The sequence below is a fragment of the Pelobates fuscus genome, chromosome 5 (genome assembly GCF_036172605.1).
Source record: "Pelobates fuscus isolate aPelFus1 chromosome 5, aPelFus1.pri, whole genome shotgun sequence".
Taxonomy (NCBI): Eukaryota; Metazoa; Chordata; class Amphibia; order Anura; family Pelobatidae; genus Pelobates; species Pelobates fuscus.
In genome coordinates, this window is record NC_086321.1 from 135901104 (window position 1) to 135925058 (window position 23955).

A 23955-nucleotide genomic window follows, 5' to 3' on the forward strand; every position below is an offset into this window, starting at 1 on the left:
TATGGAAGCTTAACTCAAATATTAAAAACTCGCGAACACAGTAAGTGAGATGCTGCTTGTAAAAGTGATTATAACATGCTAAAATCAGAAACAGGCTAACGTGGTTACATGAGCTAGTAACAATGTACATGTGATTTAAACAGGCTGTTTATCCAAAACGTGCAATAATCCTGTAATAGAGCCATTAAGTACTTTTATACCATGTCTACTACTATGTGGATTCTCATTTTAGTTAGGCATCAAGAGGGGTCTGACAGGCAAGAAAAATCAGAGGAGAGACATAGATGGGGAGCACTGCATTAGTAAGCATGCCAGTTTCAGATTTCTAAAGTGGACAGGTGATTTACCGTATGCAATTATAAAGCAGAAAGGCAAGTATAAGTCCATCAGGATGGGGGTCGTCAGGGTATACAGGTGACTGCTGGCTGTCCCCATTGGGACACGCTCGCTCATGGATTCCCTGGTGCTTGAGGGTGCCCTTACACTTGTAAACTTCAAACATTATAAACATTAAAAAGTGGGCAGTGTTCGGAGTGGTTCCATGTTTCCCTGTTTGCTACCATGGGGAAGCTTGTGGGTCAGGAGTCCAGCACATCATAATAATGCATACATATATATTGGGGCTCCTAGGATAGGCATAAGAAAAGACATATGCGAGACATGTTAATATTAAGGGCATGTAACTGAGGAGAGTACCGCTGGGTGTTAATGGGTTGGTAGGCACATATAGCTCGAGTCCTTGTGGCTGACAGGTTGCGGAATGCACTAGTTTCAGCCTATGCCAGTCAGGTAAAGTCCCGGTAGCCAAATAAAATGTTCCTCAGGGGGCATCTGCCCCGGTCTCCAACAGCCATATGTCGGAGCTCCGTTTCTCTTTGTCGTTCGGCATGGGTATGGGAACGGGCTCTTCTTGATTTTTGTCCTGCCCGGTGAGGTAAGTCCCGGTAAGAGAATACCTTGATGGTAAGTCAGGTGGAGGGATGCGTCCCGCCCTCCGGTGTGTTTTGCTGTCTGGTAAGAGATTCTCATGCCTGATTTACAGGCTCTTCGCACGCTGGTCCGCTGTTGACCTTTCTGTCGGTCTCCCGCTGCCTTGGGGTCCCTTGTGCGGCTCCTCGAGCACTCCTGGTGCTGTGGGCAGAACCGGGGACTAATGTGGTCGCGGGGTAGCCGCTGTTTGTCTTCTTCCGCAGTTGTGGACTGAGTCTTGGGATTGTCACCCTCAAGGACCCCTTACCGGGGATGCGGGAGCGGGTCTTGGGCTTTGCACGGGTCAGGCTCATATGTGGAGGACAGGCTGGCCCTCCATCTCTCTTTCGAGGCAGTGTGGTAGGCATGCTGTGCTCTGCTTCAAGGGGTGAGGTTTGCGGCACGATCATTGTACATTGCCTCTCCTCCAATTTTTCCCAGAAGGCCGCAAAGATGGCGTCCAGACGGGTTAGCGTGGTGTCTATCAAGCCTCGTGGTAGGGTATGTAGCTTGGCATCCGCCATCTTGGCTGCTGTGTAGGGACAAGTTTCTTTTAGTGGATTCGTTAGCTTGGTCGTCTGAGCCTGTATGCTAGGGCCAGGATAACCCCCACTGGCGGGGGGGGGATCTGGAGCCTCTCCGGCGCTCACTTGGGCAGCAGATGGGCCGGCGGGGAGATCGGCCGCGTCTCCCACACCGCTCCAATAAGTAGGCCGTAGTAGCGTTGATAAGTCCAAGAGGCGTCTGGGTGCAACCGGGCTGGGTGCTGGTCGTCTCCTGATTCTGGATCGTCGATTTTGTCGTGAAAAATTCAGGCTTATATCTTTATGCAAGGTTTGTTTCACGGAGCTCACTGTGTGTGCGACCAGTCAGATCGGCTGCTAGGCTCCCCCCCACTAGGGCTTTTAAGACTAGGATTGCGGAATACATTGACAATTTCCAGAGGGGTTATATGAAACATAGTGTTTCTGTGCACTTTGTGGAGAAACACAGAGGTGATCCATCCATGTTATCGTGTATGGTTATCTTTAAAAGATACAAAAACTGCAGATGTGAAAATATTGTAAAAGAGCTGGCAAAGGTAGAAAGTAAATGGATTTTCTACGTGAACACACTGTCCGCTAATGGATTAAATCTCAATTTTGTATCTGTTCACTTTTATAATTTATATTTTATAAAGGTATATATGTAAGATTGAGTATATATATATATTTTTTTTTCATATATATATATATATATATATATATATATATATATATATTTTAAATGTAATTTATTTTTTAAGATATATTTTACATTTGGAACCTATCTCTCCCTTATATGCTGGCTCGTTTGTACTCCCATACGTATATTTGTATGCTTTTTCTGTGTATATATATATCCTATATATTTACTTTTATTTTACTCCCTTTTTTTTCCCCTACACTGAGACTTATGATTCGTTTATGTGCATTAACTGTGTATTTTTATAAAGAGATGGACTAATTTTGGCATTTGGCATTTTTTACACCTATTATGGACTACTTTGAGGCTCTCTCTGACTCTGAAGAGATTTGCCACTGTGGGGAATTATGCTTATTTAAGATCATTACGGCTGCTAGATCTGCATTATGGAGGCTGCGTTGCGTGTGTTCCATCCCGTCGGATGCGGAAGTGACGTCAGACGTGAATACCGGAAATGACGTTCCGTCAATGAGGCATCCCACACAGGTGATCGGCACAGACGAAATGTAAAAAAATAAGACATTTGGGATTTAGAAATCAGCACTGGAATAAAGCTTATTGCCAAAATGTGTTTGCTGTATCTGGTTTTACTTATTTTGTTCTTATATTTTCTCTTTTTTTTTACTAACCATAGTGGTAAGTGGAGCTCCAGTCCCATTACCATCTTCTACCACAGCCAGTGGAATCGTTAGCCTGTATTGGCACCCCTGAACCTATCATAGAGACCCTGGTACGGCTCTGGAAAATGGGAGTGGTAGTCCTACATCTGTTCACAGTCTTTTAATATTATACAGTTAACACTATGTTGAGTTTTATTTTTATATTTTAGGTACCATTCCATTGCATTTCATCATATGGTGGTATTATCTGATTTTTATATTTGCACTGGGTTGGGTGTATATACTGATATATTGTATATATTATTTGGTTTCTTTGTTTGGTGTCTGTGGGAAGCACCATTATATCAGTTATTATATATTATATTATATCAGTTACACTGCCGGCAAATTACTTTAGCTACAACACAGATGAACATTTTTAGATGAAATTTTAAATAGTCTTGTTGGAACAATATATCGTCTTTGGAGTATCTTTGTATGTGTCTCAAGGATATTTAAGCAATGAATGATTGTCTTAATATTATATAAAGAGGCACACCACTCTTTATATGCTATGGATATATTTAGCTCCTTCTCCCATTTTGTTAATGCCAGGGGTGAATCGAGATTGAATCAAGTGCTTAAGAGCTTCATGGCAATTGAGGATATCTTCTTAACATTCCTACCACAGAGATACAACAGATCTTCATCATTTCGCATTAATAATTGATCTTTTAGGAAACTCCTAATTCGTAAATAGTTAAATATTCCCTGGCTTGGTACATTAAATTTAACTACTAAATCATTGTATGGAAGAATAGTAGAATAGTTGCAAACATCATCTATGATTGTATCTTCTAGAAGCTTCCAATTAGAAAGAGCTGGGTCTGGCATAACCTTCTCTAAAATCAGTATATTAGTGCCCACATATATTTTATCTGTAAGATGTAACTTTTTTTTATTAATTACCATTGACTTATAGTTTGTTGTAACATAATTGCAGAGCCTTTTGGAAAGGTAAACCCTTGATCATTGATATCTTGCCATAATAGATACTATAGGTGTATTTCCCCCACCGATTCTGCTTCCAATTTATACCAAGCTTCCATCTTTGTATGGTTTAGTTTTTATTTATGAATATGAGCCACCATAATAGCTAAATATACTTTTCTTATTACCGGGTAGCCTAACCCATCTTGAAATCCTTTATTTGCTAGAGTGTTAATGTTTATTCTAGGTATTTTACCTCACCATATGAAATAAGAGAAACTTGTCTATATCAATTGTAACCAGCTATTATATATTCTCAGTGATACCATGCGAAAAAGACATGCCCATTTGGGAACCATATAGGATTTGATTGTGTTTCTCCTACCCCACCAGGAAATCTCAACCTTGCGCCATTCATTTAATTCTCTATTCATAGTTCTTAGTAATTTACCAAAGTTTACCTCCAATATATTTTTGGTATTATTTGTTATCGTAATTTCCAAATACTGAAAATGTTTAGTCCATTGAAAACAAAAATTTTCCTTCAGTTTTTTCAAATCCTCTGTTTTTATATTTTTATACATTACTGTAGCTTTTTCTATATTTAATTTATCATTTGAAACTTTACTATATTCGTTGAATTCAGTCATTAATGCCTGTAATGAAAAATGCAGATTAGTAATTGTGATAGGGTGTCAACAGCATAAAGGCATATTTTTAGATCATCTTCCTTAACCTTCATGCCTTCAATAACTGGATTATTTCTAATGCTAATTGTAAGCGATTCAACTGAGATAATGTATAGCAAGAGTGAGAGTGGGCAGCCTTGCCTAGTACCATTAGAAAGAAAAAAGCAATCTGTACAGAAATCATACCCTTGTATGACAATGTATCCACTTTTTGGGTCTATTATACAATTAAAGTCACCTGCAATCAGCAAGGCACCTTTACGTATAGGATTTACTATATTTAATATTTTTGAGAAAAATTTGACGGGTGATTTGTTCGGTAGATAGACATTTACTAAGGTAAAAAGTTTATCATTGATTTGACATACCAAAATTATAAACCTCCCTTCCACGTCAATATGTTGAAAAAAACATTTAAAATTTACTGAATTTGATATAATTATTGCTACTCCACATTTCTTTTTATCCTTAAGGAAGTCACTGAAGACAAGAGGAAACATCCTATATTTCCAGTATCATACATCCTCTGATCTCCAGTGTGTCTCCTGGACAAAACCAATATGAGCCTTCTCTCTTATCAACATATTATGAAGAAAACCTCTTTTATATGGTGCATTTAATCCCTGTACATTAACTGATATAAGTTCAATCATTAAACCCTAACTCCATAATCTAAACACACATTCATATTAAAACAAAAGGCCTCCCTTACAACTTTGGGTGATTACCTAAAATGATGTACCTTGACAGGGACATTATCTCACTAAAGCCCATGTCCATTAGGCACTACGCTGTGCCCAATATTTGAGCTCCTATTGGGTACTCAAAGAGAGAAGACTATCTAGGCCGTCAATAATTATACAATTAACAATTTAAGGGGAGAAAGAAAAGAGAGAGAGAGAGAAAAATAAATAAATTAAAAAAAAATCTTTAAAAGTCATCCTTAATCTTTACGACATAAATTAAGCATAATAAATATCGTCAGTGTGTCTTTCTCATCATCCGTGAATATTAATTGTGAAAGTTTCTCCTTGGCATTTATCTGTTATTTCTCCTTTCCCATGTATTTGTGTGTTTTTAATTAAAAACATCCATTAGTAGTGAATCTAAACATTCAACTTCCTATAAATGTACAAATGTTCAAATAACCATATAAATAAGTTTAATATTAATATATGTGGGTGTGAACTTACTATTCCATTTGTGTACCTATATATTTTATTACCGACCCTCTTCTTATTTACCAGTGTATACTCGTGTATACATTATTTATTCCATTATTATATGTGTATGTGTAACTAGGTATTAATCATAATCTGTAACTAGGTATTAATCATAATCTCAATACTTATATCCCATTCATTTAAATAAAACATTCTTCTCCTTATTCCATCTTCCTCTCCATTACTTCCTCCCTCCCTCTCCAACTCATATCTCCGGATCCATAGTCATAGAAAAGAGAGAGAAGACGAAAGAAGAGAAAGGGAAAGGGAAGATAAAAAAAAATAAAAAAATATGCCCTCTAATTCCACCTTTTCTCTCTATTTTGTTTTCTTTTCATGCTGCATGTCATCATATCGATTTTAGTCTTGTGTTTTCCTTTCTAGGCCTTTCTTCTGGTTCATGTTTCTTTACTTTTCGTTTCCATTCCCCTGTCTCACCGTTCATCTCCCTCCAGTCTTTTCTTCTTTGTTAAATTCTTCAATACTGTCTTCTCATTGGAGATCTTATAGTTTCGTGTAGATTATATAGGTCATTTTTTCATGATTTCCAAAGATTGTCCATGTGTCTTTATATAAGACCTTTAAGGTGGTTGGGTAGCCCCAACTAAATTTTTAATTATGTTGCTTTAATAATGGAAAGTTTGGAGCAAATGCTTTTCTCTTGATTCTTGTTTCGCATGATAGGTCTTGTAGGACTAACACATCTTTGAATTTTTCTTCTGTTATTTTTAAAGATCTAGCAGCATAAAAGACTGAGTTTTTAAAGTTGTAAAATTGGAAGGCCACAATGACGTCTCTTGGTAGATCCTTTGAATTTGATGGCCTAAAGATCCTATGACATCTTTTAAATTTGCTTTAGTGGGACTCCTTTGATAGTTGTAATTTAGAAAAAAATTCTACTAGAAATTCCGTTAGCTTCTCTGCCATGACACTTTCAGGTATATTTCTAAATCTGAGATTGGCTCTCCTTGATCTGTCTTCTAGATACGCAATTTATCTTCTAATTGGGTCATTTTTAATGTAATTTCTGAATGTTATTCTTTCAAAGACTGGGATTGAAACTCTATTAAAGCTTCTTTCTCTTCTATCGATTGTATTCTTTGGGTGATATTGGTTAGATCACTTTTTATATCTAGGAACTTGCTGTTTATTTCTTTTTTTTATATCTTCCACTGTATGTTCCAGACATTGTTTAAGATATTCTGGTGTGATCATGTTGGTAATGGTCGTATGTTCAGTAACATTAGAAGAGTGTTGAAAAGACATCTCTACTAAGAAGTTATCTTCTATTTCTTGTGAGGTTTGAGGTATAAAGACATTAGATAACCTTTTTTCTTGTTTACTTTTTTTCTTATCAGCTTTTTTAGTTTCTTGCAGTTTTTTAGTTGCCATTGTAAAGAAGAGGAAAAAAAAACAAACAAACAAAAAAAAGTTTCCTTTGTTTTTTCTTCTATGCAAAAAATACAAGTACACCAATAAATTATATGACACTAAACATAATTTATATGCCATTTACTAGTAAAACTGACCAAAGTTTTATTCTTTACAAATAGCGCCAAAACTAGATAGTTGTCTTTGCTGGTGTCATTAATCCTTAATTAGTCATTTAAAGATAATACTATTCACTAATAGGTTATCTTTGTATAAAGCACTGCTCCGTTAATAGTTCATAAAAAAAAGCATTGACCTTCACTTAATTATCTTGAATAATCACTTTTACCATTTTCCAAATAACTTTGCAGATTGAATTGGCTACTAAATAGTTTCCTTTGTTTTTTGTTGTACATATAATTACTTATCTGCTTAATCTTCTTCTTTCTCTCCCAGGAAAGGCACATAGGTTTAATTTATAAACAAGTGTCTGTGCAGAAAAGAAGACAGAATTATAATTTTAAGCTCCTTCTCAGTACTTAACTATCCTGTAGTTGGCAAAATTGTTGACAATGAAGGTTAGAATCCAACAGATTCCTAGTAGTTAGCAACCCCTCTGGAGTTAAGTAAGTAGTTAGATTCTTACAACAATATGTTATCCACAAGCATTATCTTTGGAGGGGGCTTTAGGTTGCTTACTTACTTTTGGCAACACAATCCACCATTAGTTTGTTCTTCCCATCAATTTTCTTTTCTTTTTTTTTTCGGCGCCAAAGAACCTATATACTCACTTCAACCATCTAACCATATAACCATATAACGCCCCCTCCCTTTCCCCCACTCCCCAGCCTTTTTTATTTAAGCATACATTTTGAAAACTTTGTAGCGATACCTGTCTTTAAAGGGACACTATAGTCACCAGAACAACTACAGTGAAAAAGCAGCTTTTTACAGAGAAAACGCAGTGTTTAAATTACTGCCTAGGGACACTTCCAGTGGCAGTCACTCAGCGGGTCAAATTATGTATGGAGTTGCTTAACATTACCAATAGAGAGGCACTGATTCAATGCATCTCTATGAGTAGACGCTGATTGGCCAGGGCAGCAATATGCCGCCCGTGCAGAGTAGCCTCCCAATGCTTTACCATTAGCTGAGATCATCAATTTTGGCAGATTGCGAGTGAAACCAGCATCGGCGGACCTTTGAGCAAATCTTTTACATAAGTTGCAGAGGAGCTGGGAGCCTAAAAAGTGATATTACAGCTATAGTGACAGGAATATGTTTGTATTCCTATCACTATAGCGTTCCTTTAAGCATACATTTTGGAGAGGTTGAAAATATAATTTAGAGGAGTCAAGTACATATAGTGCTATAACAAAAGTGGGCATGAACCCACATTATTTAATACAATAAATATTAAAATATTGAAATATTAAAAACAGAGGTTCACTTATTTCTACATTTAGTTCCTTAAGCACTCATGGATGGATACGCCATGGAGCTTTGTTTATATTAACTTTCTTTAGTTGCTGCAGCACCTTGTCTTGAGTTAACCAATTACAATTATTCTGTTATGTTTTAAACAAAATTGTGGGCTGAATTTTCTGTGCTTTTTAAAGTTATTGTATTACATTTTGGAGAGGATTTTAACATTTAAGGGACACTACAGTCACAAGAACAACTACAACTTAATGTAGTTGTTCTGGTGAGTATAATAGCTCCCTTCAGGCATTTACATGTTTCATGTTTACATTGCCCCTAGGGACACCTCCAAGTGGCCACTCCTCAGATGGCCACTGGAGGTGCTACCTGGGTTAGTGCTGCACAGTAGGCAGCACTGCCATTCAGCGTCTCCACACTCTGCATGGGGACGCTGAATTTTCCTCATAGGGCATTAATTCAATGCATCTCTATGCATTGCATTGACTAAAAATCGGTGTACCAGAGCTCCCTGTACGCTGCCTGGATACCTCCTCCCAGGATCGCTTCCTAGCTAAAATTGCCTGTCCATCTGGAGCATTTCCACCCGACCAGGTTGCAGCTTTCCATCCAGGCAGGTATCGTCCCCACTGCCTATTCCGCTGCAGCTCTTTTTCCAGGCAGGTATTGTCCCTTCTGCCTATTCCACTGCAGTCCTTCTTCCAGGCAGGTATTGACCCTCTGCCTATTCCGCTGCCACCCTTCTTGCAGGCAGGTATCCACCTCTGCCTGCGATGGGATTTCTATTGCCTTTACAAAGGCACTTGTGGCTCTCAGTGAACCAAAACAAACTCTATGTTTTGGTGATGTGCGCCACCTCCTAAACACACAAGTGAGAGTGCAGGGTTATTTAAATATTACATAGTTACATAGTTACATAGCTGAAAAGAGACTTGCGTCCATCAAGTTCAACCTTCCTCAAATTTGTTTTTTGCTGTTGATCCAAAAGAAGGCAAAAAACCCAGTTTGAAGCACTTCCAATATTGCAACAAGCTAGAAAAAAAAATTCCTTCTTGACCCCAGAATGGCAGTCAGATTTATCCTTGGATCAAGCAGTTATTGCCCTACATTGAAAGATTATATCCTTGAAAATTCCGTTTTTGCAAGTATGCATCTAGTAGCTGTTTGAACATCTGTATGGACTCTGATAAAACCACTTCTTCAGGCAGAGAATTTCACATCCTTATTGTTCTTACAGTAAAAAAAAACTGCCTTAGACAAAATCTTCTTTCTTCCAGTCTGTGGGGATATTCATGGGGTAATAAATATTAAAATAATATTTTCATAACAATTATCAAAAATGTATTTAATAATTTTTATAATCTTAAAATTGATATCTTGGCGCGGTTTCTCCGAAAATGATAATATAAAGCTGAGAATTACTCATGATTTTAATTCTCTTAGATCCTAGAGAAAGCTCATTAGAGGATTTTACTTCACACAGTAAATCACAATTTCATTATAAAAATATAATTTATTGTGACAATAATAATAAAATAATAATAATATGTAACATGCATGTCAATAATCAGTGAATAATTAGTATAACATAGGCATACAATATGGCAATGGTTTAAACAAAATACAGTGTCTAAAGCGACCAGTTGTCGACAATTTAAAAGATTTATGATCGTTTAGAATTCTTCACAGGACAGCGAAAAGCAATAAAAACTTCGGCTGACAGTTAGACCACACTGAATTTACCCTTTCACTGCTGGCTACAATCCTCATAGGCAATATATACTATTATGTTGTATTTTTACAATTAAAGTAATGTTCATACCAGATCATTAACCATTTCCTAGGACCATCTAATAAGAATAATTCTGGCAGATTTTACATTTGCCGAATACTTAACTTTCCCAAATAAGATTCACTATCAGAACAAGTCAATACATCTGGATAAAAATACAGATATACTAACACGCAACAATGTTTTCCGTTAATATATTGTTATCTTTATTCCACCTGCAGGAATGGAATTTTTATAACCATATATTCCTTAGCTAACTAAGATTTCTAATGATTCAGATCTGATCAAGATTTATCCAGATATATATTCCTACTATTAGTAAAAATTAAATTAAATTAAATACAACCAGCATAATTACCAGTTAGGTTGTAGATTGTCTTATCAGAGGTGTAGATCTGTCCCAGGAATTGAATGCAAGTATGATGTATATAGGATTGTATGGAAATAGAAAATATTGAGAATTAGGTGTTTTTAAGAGAGAGTTTATAGTTTCTTGAGTACAGTCCAAGTGTTTCAAAGAACGTTTGAATGTGGTTCAAAGAGTATGAATGTCCCAATGAGCTGATTGTTTGAATGCCTGAATGTCCGAATCTCCTGTCTTCCCTTTGTCCTTACTTTTTAAAGGGCCAAACTCTCTGCATGTCACTAATTAATAGGACCAACAGGGAACTTTAGGTGTGTCTTCCCTACAGACTATAATCTAGATTTTGGTCAGTAGATGGTGCAATTACATCACCAAAATTTCTTGGCATGGGGTCCATTTGCCTTTTTGCATAATGGGTTAACTGGATTTGATGATGAGTTTTACGTCATTTTGGCTTACCTTTATAGCCCCTATAACTCTAATTTCCTGCCAATTTCAAAGGCTTTACCCCAGTCTGGGTGTCTGCAATTTCGATCGTAATTTAGAATTGACACCTCCTAACCTTAATTTCACCCGTTACTTACAATGGGACTTTGTAAGATTTAGAAAGTAAAATTAATTACTAAGTGTTACCTGTCATTGGTGTCTGGTTCTTTTGTGAAGCTGTGTTTAAGATGAATTATATTCCACTAATATTATTAAATAATATGATATTTCTTCATGAATATTTATCCATGAATGGTCTATATTATTAACATGATACTAATTATATGTGATTAATAATAGTGTTAGAAATGGATAGTGTGTATATGTATATATAATTATGTATACATTTGTCTCTGGGTTAGTATTCCATCCCGCTGTATTTGCTCAAGACATCATGCCTTTTTACTTGTCTTGTTTACATAACGCATTCCTTAGCTCAGACTTGCATGAATAGAATTACAGAGAGAAATCTTGTGTCTTTCTTAGACAAAATGGAGTCATCTGTTAATTTCTATCTTAACACAAAATGTCTGCCGATATAAATATACTGACAAGTCTAAACGCATGACCTCATGTCCTATGTAAAGTCCAGTTTGTGAATAGATGGTTTGTATTGGCCCCGAATATATTTGTATAATGTTATCATATCCCATCTCAGGCGATGTTTTTCTAAACTAAATAGGCTTAAATTTGTTAACCTTTCTTCATAGGTGGCATGTTCCATTCCTTTTATCAATTTTGTAGCCCGTCTCTGTACTTTTTCTAGTGTCATACTATCCTTCTTCAGAACAGGTGCCCAAAATTGCACAGCATATTCAATATGTGGTCTTACCTGGGATTTATAAATAGGCAAAATGATGTTCTCATCCCGAGAATGAATGCCCTTTTCCATGCATGACAATACCTTACTGGCCTTAACTACTGCTGATTGACATTGCACATTGTTGCATAGTTTGTCTATAACTATTCCCAAATCGTTTTTATGTGTTGTTATCCCTAATTTGCTTCCATTAAGGGTATACGTTGCTTATGTATTCATTACGCCGAAGTGCATAACTTTGCATTTTTTAACATTAAATTTCATCTGCCATTTGAGTGCCCAGTCCCCCAGTCTATCAAAATCCCTCTACAGCAAAGTAATATCTTGCTCACATTGTATTATTTTACAGAGTTTTGTGTCATCCGCAAACACTGAAACATGACTTTTAATGCTTTTTCAAGATCATTTATAAACATGTTAAATAGAAGGGGTCCCAGAACAGAACCCAGCTTGAAAATTTACCATTAATGACAACTCTATGTACTCTATTTTTAAGCCAATGTTCTACCTAAGAACAAGTATTTTCATCTAGACCGATTTCCTTGAGTTTGAACACTAATCTATTGTGTGGAATTGTATCAAATGCCTTGGCAAAATCCGAATAGATCACATCCACTGCAACACCCTGATCTATACTTCTACTTACTTCTTCGTAGAACGCAATCAAGTTAGTTTGACATGACCTGTGCTTCATAAAATCATGCAGATTTTTGCTGATAACCATGTTCGTCTCAAGGAATTCTTGAATATTATCTCTTAATAACCTTTCAAATATTTTCCCAGCCACAGAAGTTCAGCTAACAGGTCTATAATTTCCAGGCAAGGATTTTGAACCCTTTTTGAATATAGGAACCGCATCTGCCTTCCTCCAATCCTCACGAACACTTCTTGAAAGAAAATATTCTTGAAATATTAAAAACAGAGGTTCACTTATTTCTACATTTAGTTCCTTAAGCACTCATGGATGGATACGCCATGGAGCTTTGTTTATATTAACTTTCTTTAGTTGCTGCAGCACCTTGTCTTGAGTTAACCAATTACAATTATTCTGCAAGTTTTTAGTAGCAATCATTTGCACATCTAATGGCATGGGTTCTTCCTTAATATATGTGGAGGAGAAATAGTTATTTAAAATTCCTGCCTTTTCCTGGTCTTCATTAACTAACACCCCCATTTCAGTTTTTAGTGCACCTACACTTTCATTTTTTGTTTTTTTAGAATTTATGTACTTAAAGAATACTTTGGGTTTGCTCTCTTTGGCTATAATTTTTTCATTTTGAAGTTTAGCAAATCTAATCGCCTTTTTTCACGCATTACTGGCTTCCTTATATCTTTTATAGGATGCATCTGATTTGTCCGATTTAAAGGCTTTAACCCCTTAAGGACACATGACATGTGTGACATGTCATGATTCCCTTTTATTCCAGAAGTTTGGTCCTTGAGGGGTTAAAAGCCCTTTTCTTATTTTTAATCTCTTGTTTTACTTCTCTACTAAGCCACATTGGTTTTAATTTGTTTCTTTTATATTTATTACCCAATGGTACATACTGAGAAATATACCTTTCTAATATTTGTTGGAAAATGTTCAATTTATCCTCAGTGTTCTTTTCACTAAAGAGTTTATGCCAGTCAATATTTTGTAAAGCTGCCCTTAACTTATAGAAGTTGGCCTTTTTAAAATTATATGTTTTAGTATACCCCATGTGCTTTTGTTTTTTTCACTATTTCCCAAGTGCTCACCTACTTGAATGCTGGTCAAAAGATCAACGTTGTTTGTTAAAACCAGGTCCAGACACGTGTCCTTTCTAGTTAGTGCTTGTACAAGCTGTGACATGAAGGTGTCATTTAACAAGTTTACTTAATTCCCTTTGCTGAGCTACTAGTCCCTCTGTCCCAATTTATGTCCAGGTAATTAAAATCTCCAATAATTAAAGTGTTACCCAGATTTCCAGCTTTCTGAATTTGCTCAAAAAGCAGTTGTTCCTTGTCAATATTAACATTAGGTGGTTTATAACTTATCCCAACCAAAAGTTGATTTCCCATCTTTACCCCAAGCAGATATTTGCCCATAAAGCTTCCACATTTTCCTCATCACATTCCACTTGCTTAAGATTTGGCTTTAACTCATGGTTGACATACAAACATACTCCACCACCCTTTTTTTTTTCCTATCCTTCCTAAATAACAGTTTAAGTTAACTGCCCAGTCATGGGTCTCATCCCACCATATTTCAGTTATGCCTATTATGTCATATTGTTTAGTGTATAGTGATGTCGCGAACATAACATTTTCGGTTCGCGAACGACGAACGCGAACTTCTGCAAATGTTCACGAACGGGCGAACCAGGCGAACCGCCATAAACTTCAATGGGCAAGCGAATTTTAAAACCCACAGGGACTCTTTCTGGCCACAATAGTGATGGAAAAGTTGTTTCAAGGGCATTAACACCTGGACTGTGGCATGCCGGAGGGGGATCCATGGCAAAACTCCCATGGAAACTTACATGGTTGATGCAGAGTCTGGTTTTAATCCATAAAGGGCATAAATCACCTAACATTCCTAAATTGTTTGGAATAACGTGCTTTAAAACATCAGGTATGATGTTGTATCAATCAGGTAGTGTAAGGGTTACGCCCGCTTCACAGTGACAGACCAAACTCCCCATTTAACGCACCGCAAACAACTGCACACAGCCCATTTGCACAACCGCAAACTCCCCATTTGCACAAGGTTGGATACCAAGCTAGCCATGTCCCGTTCCCTGTCCTCACTGATGTCATTGAACGTCACTCTTCCTCCACCCAGGAAGCGGGAGATGGAAAAAGATGCTTGGTCGGTCCTCCTACTTCAAATTTGGGGCACTGCGTGTGCAATCTAATTTGCCACCAGATAGGAGTAGTGTGTTAAGAAGTACTATTCTTATCAGTTTAATCCCTGTTACGTCCCCTATCAGGGGACGTGTATATAAGGCATCGATTTTTGGAAGCGGGAGATGGAAAAAGATGCTTGGTCGGTCCTGCTACTTCAAATTTGGGGCACTGCGCATGCAATCTAATGTGCCACCAGATAGGAGTAGTGTGTTAAGTAGTACTCTTCTTATCAGTTTAATCCCTGTTACGTGCCCTATCAGGGGACGTGTATATAAGGCATCGATTTTAGGAAGCGGGAGATGGAAAAAGATGCTTGGTCGGTCCTCCTACTTCAAATTTGGGGCACTGCGTGTGCAATCTAATGTGCTACCAGATAGGAATAGTACTACTTAACACACCACTCCTATCAGTTTAATCCCTGTTACGTCCCCTATCAGGGGACGTGTATATAAGGCATCGATTTTAGGAAGTGGGAGATAGAAAAAGATGCTTGGTCGGTCCTCCTACTTCAAATTTGGGGCACTGCGTGTGCAATCTAATGTGCTACCAGATAGGAATAGTACTACTTAACACACCACTCCTATCAGTTTAATCCCTGTTACGTCCCCTATCAGGGGACGTGTATATAAGGCATCGATTTTAGGAAGTGGGAGATAGAAAAAGATGCTTGGTCGGTCCTCCTACTTCAAATTTGGGGCACTGCGTGTGCAATCTAATGTGCCACCAGATAGGTGTGGTGTGTTAAGTAGTCCCCTTCATCAGGCCTTTTTTAGTCGAATGTATCACCCACTGTCAGTCCCTTCGGGATCCATCCCTCATTCATCTTAATAAAGGTGAGGTAATCTAGGCTTTTTTGACCTAGGCGACTTCTCTTCTCAGTGACAATACCTCCTGCTGCACTGAAGGTCCTTTCTGACAGGACACTTGAAGCGGGGCAGGCCAGAAGTTCTATCACAAATTGGGATAGCTCAGGCCACAGGTCAAGCCTGCACACCCATTAGTCAAGGGGTTCTTTGCTCCTCAGAGTGTCGATATCTGCAGTTAAGGCAAGGTAGTCTGCTACCTGTCAGTCGAGTCGTTTTTTGAGGGTGGACCCCAAAGGGCTGTGGCGATGCGTAGGACTTAAAAAGCTCCGCATGTCCTCCATCAACAACACGTCTGTAAAGCGTCCTGTCCTTGCCGGCGTGGTCGTGGGAGGAGGAGGATTACTTTCACCTCTTCCCCTGTTAGATTCCCGTTGTGCTGTGACATCACCCTTATACGCTGTGTAAAGCATACTTTTTAATTGATTTTGGAACTGCTGCATCCTTTCCGACTTGCCGTAATTTGGTAACATTTCAGGCACTTTCTGCTTATACCGGGGGTCTAGTAGCGTGGACACCCAGTACAGGTCGTTCTCCTTCAGCCTTTTTATACAAGGGTCCCTCAACAGACACGACAGCATGAAAGACCCCATTTGCACAAGGTTGGATGCCGAGCTACTTATGTCCTGTTCCTCGTCCTCAGTGATCTCTCTGAAGGCATGTTCTTCCCCCCCAGCCATGTACAACACCACGGGTACCAGATAGGTGACAACGAGCACCCTGGGATGCCTGTTGTGGTTGGTCTTCCTCCTCCTCCTCCTCAAAGCCACATTCCTCCTCTGACTCCTCTTCCTCACAATCCTCTTCCAGCGTTGCCGCAGGTCCAGTAAGCGATGCTGATAAGGCTGTTTCTGGTGGTGATGGTGACCACAACTCTTCCTCTTCACGCTCATCTATGGCCTGATCCAGCACTCTTCGCAGGGCACGCTCCAGGAAGAAAACAAATGGTATGATGTCACTGATGGTGCCTTCGGTGTGACTGACTAGGTTTGTCACCTCCTCAAAAGGACGTATGAGCCTACAGGCATTGCGCATGAGCGTCCAGTAGCATGGCAAAAAAATTCCCAGCTCCGCAGAGGCTGTCCTAGCACCCCAGTCATACAAATACTCATTAATGGCTTTTTCTTGTTGGAGCAGGCGGTCGAACATTAGGAGTGTTGAATTACAACGTGTCAGGCTGTCGCAAATCAAGCGCCTCACTGGCATATTGTTTCGCCGCTGGAAATCAGAAAAGTGCGCCATGGCAGTGTAGGAATGCCTGAAATGGCCACACACCTTCCTGGCCTGCTTAAGGACATCCTGTAAGCCTGGGTACTTATGCACAAAGAGTTGTACGATCAGATTACACACATGTGCCATGCACGGCACATGTGTCAACTTGCCCAAATGCAATGCCGCCAACAAATTTCTTCCGTTGTCACAAACCACTTTGCCGATCTCCAGTTGGTGCAGAGTCAGCCACTGATCCACCTGTGCATTCAGGGCGGACAGGAGTGCTGGTCCGGTGTGACTCTCTGCTTTCAGGCAAGTCAACCCCAAGACGGCGTGACACTGCCGTAACTGGGATGTGGAACAGTACATGGGGAGCTGGGGGGTGCCGTTGATGTGGAGCAAGACGCAGCAGCAGAAGAGGACTCAGCCGAGGAGGTTATGGAAGAGGATGGAGTAGGAGGAGTAGAGGAGGTGGCAGCAGGCCTGCCTGCAAGTTGTGGCGGTGTCACCAACTCCTCTGCAGAGCCACGCATTCCATGCTTGGCAGCCGTCAGCAGGTTTACCCAATGCGCAGTGTAGGTGATATACCTGCCCTGAGCATGCTTTGTAGACCAGGTATCAGTGGTCAGATGGACCCTTGCCCCAACACTGTGTGCCAGACATGCCATTACTTCCTTTTGCACAATCGAGTACAGGTTGGGGATTGCCTTTTGTGCAAAGAAATTTCAGCCGGGTACCTTCCACTGCGGTGTCCCAATAGCTACAAATTTTTTGAACGCCTCAGACTCCACCAGCTTGTATGGTAAAAGCTGGCGGGCTATTATATTACAGTCCAAAAAGTTTAGTTTTTTTTAAATGCAAGCTATTGAGACACCAGATATGAGTGAGTGGTGGCACTGGGCAGGCCCTGAAACGCACACTCGTGAAGGAAACTGACTGCTATTATATTACAGTCCAAAAAGTTTTTTTTTGTTAAATGCAAGCTTTTGTGACACCAGTGAGTGAGTGGTGGCACTGGGCGAGTGGGCACAGTATACGCTGTGAGCCTGACACACACGCTGGCAGACAACTGCTATTCAATCTATTACAGTTGAATTTTTTTTTTTTTAAATGTACACTACTGTTACACCAGATATGAGTTGCACTGGTGTGACACTGTGCCCTGGCAGGCCCTGAAATGCACACTCGTGAAGGAAACTGACTGCTATTATATTACAGTCCAAAAAGGTTTTTTTTTTGTTAAATGCAAGCTTTTGTGACACCAGTGAGTGAGTGGTGGCACTGGGCGAGTGGGCACAGTATACGCTGTGAGCCTGACACAAACGCTGGCAGACAACTGCTATTCAATCTATTACAGTCAAAAAATTGTTTTTTTTAAATGTACACTACTGTTACACCAGATATGAGTTGCACTGGTGTGACACTGTGCCCTGGCAGGCCCTGAAATGCACACTCGTGAAGGAAACTGACTGCTATTATATTACAGTCCAAAAAGGTTTTTTTTTGTTAAATGCAAGCTATTGTGACACCAGTGAGTGAGTGGTGGCACTGGGCAGGCCCTGAAACGCACACTAGTGAAGGAAACTGACTGCTATTACCGTATATACTCGTGTATAAGTCGATCTCATGTATAAGTCGAGTGCAGTTTTGTGACCAACAATTGTGAAATATGCTATGCCTCGTGGATAAGTCAAGGGTAAAACTCGGGGCTATGAAATTCTGTGATTTTTATAATTATATACACACACACTCATACAAACACACACTCTGCATTATATATACACACTCTGTGTGTGTGTGTGTGTGTGTGTGTATATAATGCAGAGTGTGTGTGTGTGTAGTGTGTGTGTAGTGTGTGGGGGAGGGCATTTTTATTATTTTAAATTTTTTTATTTAAATATTCAATTTTTTTTATTTTAATATTATAATTATTTTTTATTTTAATATTTTTTGATTACATTTTTTATTTTATTTTATTATTTTTCCTTTATTATTTTAAGAAATGTTTTTGTCCCTGGTGGTCCAGTGGTGTGTACTGTGCAGGAGGGGGGCTGGCAGGAAGCGTTTACTTATCTTTCCTGCAGCTCCTGTCAGCTCCCTTCTCCTGCGTTTCGGTCAGCTCCCCTGTAAGTCTCGCGGTCTGCGTGCCGCGCGGAGCGTTGCCACGGTAATCCGTGGCAACGCTCTGATGCCGCGGCTCTTGCGAGATTTACAGGGGAGCTGACCAGAACGCAGGAGAAGGGAGCTGCAGGAAAGGTAAGTAAATGCTTCCTGCCAGCCCCCAACAGGACCGCCGGGCTTGTAATGAGCCCGGCGGTCCTGGTCTGTATTATGGCAATGTAAGTTGCCATAATACAGACATTGACTCAAGTATAAGTCGAGTGGGGGTTTTTCAGCACAAAAAAGTGCTGAAAAACTAGACTTATACTCGAGTATATATGGTATATTACAGTCCAAAAAGTGTTTTAGTTTTTTTGAAATGCAAGCTATTGTGACACCAGTGAGTGAGCGGTGGCACTGGGCAAGTGGGCACAGTATATGCTGTGAGCCTGACACACAGGCTGGCAGGCAGGCAACTGCAATTACATTACACAGAAAAAAAAAAAGCAGACTGATGTTCTAGCCCTAAAAAGGGCTTTTTGGGGTGTTGTCCTTACAGCAGAGATCAGATGAGTCCTTCAGGACTGTAGTGGACACTGAATACACTAACCTAGCTATTAATTTCCCTGTCAAATCAGCAGCAGCTACACTGTCCCTACTCTCACTAAGAATGCATCTTCACAATGAATGTAAAATTGATGCTGTCCAGGAGGTGGGAGGGTCTGGGAGGGAGGGTCTGCTGCTGATTGGCTGGAATGTGTCTGCTGACTGTGAGGTACAGGGTCAAAGTTTACTCAATGATGACGAATAGGGGGCGGACCGAACAGTGCATGTGTTCGCCATCCGTGGCGAACGCAAACAAGCGATGTTCGCCAGGAACTATTCGCCAGCGAACAGTTCGGGACATCACTATTAGTATATGCTATTGCCTCTAGTTCTCCCATTTTGTTATTTAGGCTCCTTGCATTAGTAAGCATACATTTAATATCATGAGTCACTTGTCCTTTTTTTGAATTATCAACATTACATACCTTCTCTGTTCTGAGCTTGCCCCTCACCCCAGTCTCCACCCCCTTATAATGAGCTAAAGCCCATCTCCTTTCTGTCCTATCTCCATTTTGTAGATTGCTATGACCCTCCCCCCCTACTACTAGTTTAAAATCTCCTCCAACCGTCTAGCCATCATATCCCCCAGCACTGCAGACCCTCTCCCGTTTAGGTGCAACCCATCACTACTATAAAGGTTGTACCCAAGCGCAAAGTCAGCCAGTGCTCTAAAAACCCAAAACCCTCCTTCCTGCAACAAGACTTCAGCCACGCATTGACCTCTCTAATCTCCCGCTGCCTTTCCACTGTAGCACGTGGCACAGGTAATATCTCAGAGAATACCACCTTGGAGGTGCTTTTCTTAAGTTTGCTACCTAATTCCCTGAAATTACTCGTTAGGACCTTCCATCTTTCTCTTACTTTGTCATTGGTACCAACATGGACCTTGACCGCTGGATCATCCCCAACCCCTCCCAATAATCCATCCACTCTGTCAGCAACATGCCGGACCCGAGCACCCGGGAGACAGCAAACTGACCGGTTGAGCTGATCAGAGCGGCAGATTGCCCTATCTACTCTCCTAGAGTATATATGGGGTATATAGACACATGGGAATGAGAAAAATATACAGAGAATTTGGTGAAATATGTTTTTAACAATATATAAAATGAGTTTAAAAGTATTTATAATCATACTTACATGTTATAGAGCCTTTTAGATGTAGGCTCTAAAATCTGAGTATGTGGTGCCCTTTAAGGTGGCTTCCAAACCTTCTACTATGGTATTTTTCTTTCCTCAGGATTTTATGGAAAACATAAATAATACAACCATGTAGGTGCTAGAAGTTCTACTAAATAGCGCAATTGGAATTAAAATTTGCAAGAAATTTTAGGAGCCTGTTTAATATAACTGGCTCCTTTTTATGGTTTGGCAGGTTTCCCATTTAGAACAAAGAGTCATATATTAATTATTAGGGTTCACAGACTGATCTTGTAAATCTTTGATCTAGCACAATATAAGGTTATTTTTTTACTGCAGCAGTACTTTCATAACCATGGCCTCTTGCACAGACTTTGTGGTTACATCAGACTGAAACCTCGTCCCATTTGTGACCATTCATTTGTGTTTAATAACTGCAGTCTTTTGGTCATAAGTTAAATTGGAGGTCAGTTCTTGAGCTTCACTTGATATGTGAGCACTGGTAATTTTAAGTGAAATAAGCAGTCATCAGAGCACGACCTTTTTCAGCTTTGTTGCACTCTCTAGCTCCATTTGGGGGCAAGGAATGTTAATTAGGAAACGCAGAAGTGCGGCATATTAGAAACACTTATATGTATTTGTTCATTCATGTCCTACCAATCATTACATTCTATAATGTCACAGTGTCTGATCTTTGTTCTCTATGTGAGACAACGAAAGGGTTCATTTACTGCAGATTTTCTGTACCAGTACAGCTATGTAATTCACCCAAACTGTATGCGGAGTGAATTTTTTTTTGCATGTTTTGTGTTTACTTTAATTTAATTAAATTAAATGTCACACTTGAAACTACATAAATTAAAGAAAAATTTAAGTTATATCTGCATCATGATTTTAAATCTTCACCGCTTACCTTATCATCGATGAAAAAAGAATGCTGGCTGCGTCTACATGCTAATGTGAGTCGAGGAATTGCCTGCATCATGTCAGCATACACAGCTATATGTTAATTTACACATTCTGCAGAGGAAAAGTATTTTTATAATAATAATAAATGTGTTTGTAGAAACCATAAAATTTGGGAGAATAATGTTTTCCTTTCTGCTCACAATTTAATAGATACACTTTTAACTAATTTGAGATCAGTCACAATGATCAGTCACATGATATTTTATAATAAAGGAACAGTCCGATATAAAAAGATGATTTTCCATTGTGTACTGGACAGTGGACGATGGTTCATTTAATTATGCAGGTGGGGCCAATTTTTACTTCCATCAATAAACTAACAACAAATTAACAACAAACCTAATTGGTATGGTAAGAAGTATCTGAAAATATAAATATATGTCTGTCAACTTAATTCTGGAATTTTTTGAGAACGGGAAAAGCTGAGAAACTTTAAAATAATAAATAATAAAACTGGTATAGACTCCTCAGGCATGCTTAATCTTCTTAATCAGAATTTCTAAAGTCACCCACTGGCTTTGCATTTGACCATCAGATCCTGGAAGCTCTAAAAGACTGGTTTTAGGGCTGTCAGTCAGTGAAAGATCTACAAACAATAAGTAACTGAATATAAACAAATAGAAACGAGTATTGTGATAAAATTAGCTATATCAGGGTTGCTTCACGACACATAAGAGCGGATAAAAAATGTATTGAACAAAAGAAAAATATAAGTGTGTGAACACTCCAAAGAACTCAAGAATAACTCCAGCAAGGAGAGATCTAATAATCTCAACCACAGAAATACAGCACTTTTAGATAATATGCAAAAATAATAATTATAAGAGAACCACTGTGTCTATTGCAGTCCAACTGTATGATTGAATACAAACAGCAGCTTGATAAACAGAGCTGTTTTATGCAACAGGCAACATATTTTCTAAACGTGTTACAGTGTATTGTTATACATATAACTAGAAACTTAGTTAAACACAACACTCTGCTAGGCGGGAAGTAAAATAATATATAATTTTAATTGGCTTAAAAAAATGACACAGTGTCACCATAAAAAACAAGACTGATAATATGTATCAAATATATCTAAAGTATACAGATTCCAAGGAAATTGTCAGTATAACTCCAGGTCTATAAGTGAAAAATCTCTGAATCAGCCGTAGTGCTGTATATAAAAAAGGCTTAAAATAAATGCATGCAATCATCAGTTAGGGGGGAGGGGAGGATATGGAGCTTTGAAACCCATCCGGCTAATAAGGCAAGGCTACGGTTACTCTGGGAACGTTCCCAAGCCGGATAAAGCTCTGGGAATAACCCAGAGTAACTTACCCTGAACACCGCGCCAAACGCCGGGTAGGGGAGCAAGCTGATCAACCCGCCCGATGATGAATAATTTGTGAGTTTCGGCAGGAAGTTCCACTCTCACAGTGCCGTATTCCAAGTCCGGATAATATGTGCTGGGGACTTGAGTGTAGTCAGTAAATGAAAATCAAGTGAAAAACAGTCAGTGAAAACATAGTGATTTGTCATTACATCCTTTCAGGCTCTCTTTTACTCAGAAGTCTTTATTTAAAGTTTTTCTATGGTTTTGTCTTGTTAAAATTCCTTTGTTGCACTGAAAAATTATTGATAGATGGATACGACAGACAATATATTTGTTATTTGTTTGTACATTTGTTTAATGCATCGGGAATCTGCGTGCATTCAATGCATGTGAATCAGGAAATCTGTTCAGGGCTTACTGTACCACAAATTTGAAAATATATAGGAGATTGTTGATATAACAAAACCTAGATAAGTGCTTCCACAATGTGACCCCCATTTTCCCCATTCTAAAAGCATCTACTGCTTCTGTATTTGTTGTAGGTCTAACAATCAGTTCAATGAGGTCGTTCAAATGAACTTTGAGATCACCAGCTTCAGCAGCCTATCTGGGACACAACCAATTTCGTGGCAGGTAGAATATCCCGGGAAAGGCACATCAGATGTTATCCTCTCAGAAATTTTTATCAGTCAAAAGGACCTGGTCGGAATTGTTCCACTATCCATGGTAAGCTTATATTGTTAAACATATGTAAATTGATATAAAGTACCCAATTTAAATATTCATTGACTAAAGTCTTAGTGTAACTATCGACAAATACGGTGATGCAAAACTCTAACATTGTCTTGTGCATTTTTTTTTTTTACATTTGACACATCAAAATTTAACATTTGCAACTTTTAATAGGCT

General features: G+C 38.9%; 1 protein-coding gene across 1 annotated transcript in view; it reads left to right on the forward strand.

The window, feature by feature from the left end:
- The window catches only part of TMEM132C (transmembrane protein 132C), a 594712-nt gene that overhangs the window by 435707 nt on the left and 135050 nt on the right, over positions 1 to 23955 (forward strand). Inside the window, exon 4 of the mRNA XM_063454339.1 lies at positions 23589 to 23772. Within this exon, the coding sequence (XP_063310409.1) occupies positions 23589 to 23772 (184 nt within the window). The remainder of the gene's footprint in view (positions 1 to 23588; positions 23773 to 23955) is intronic.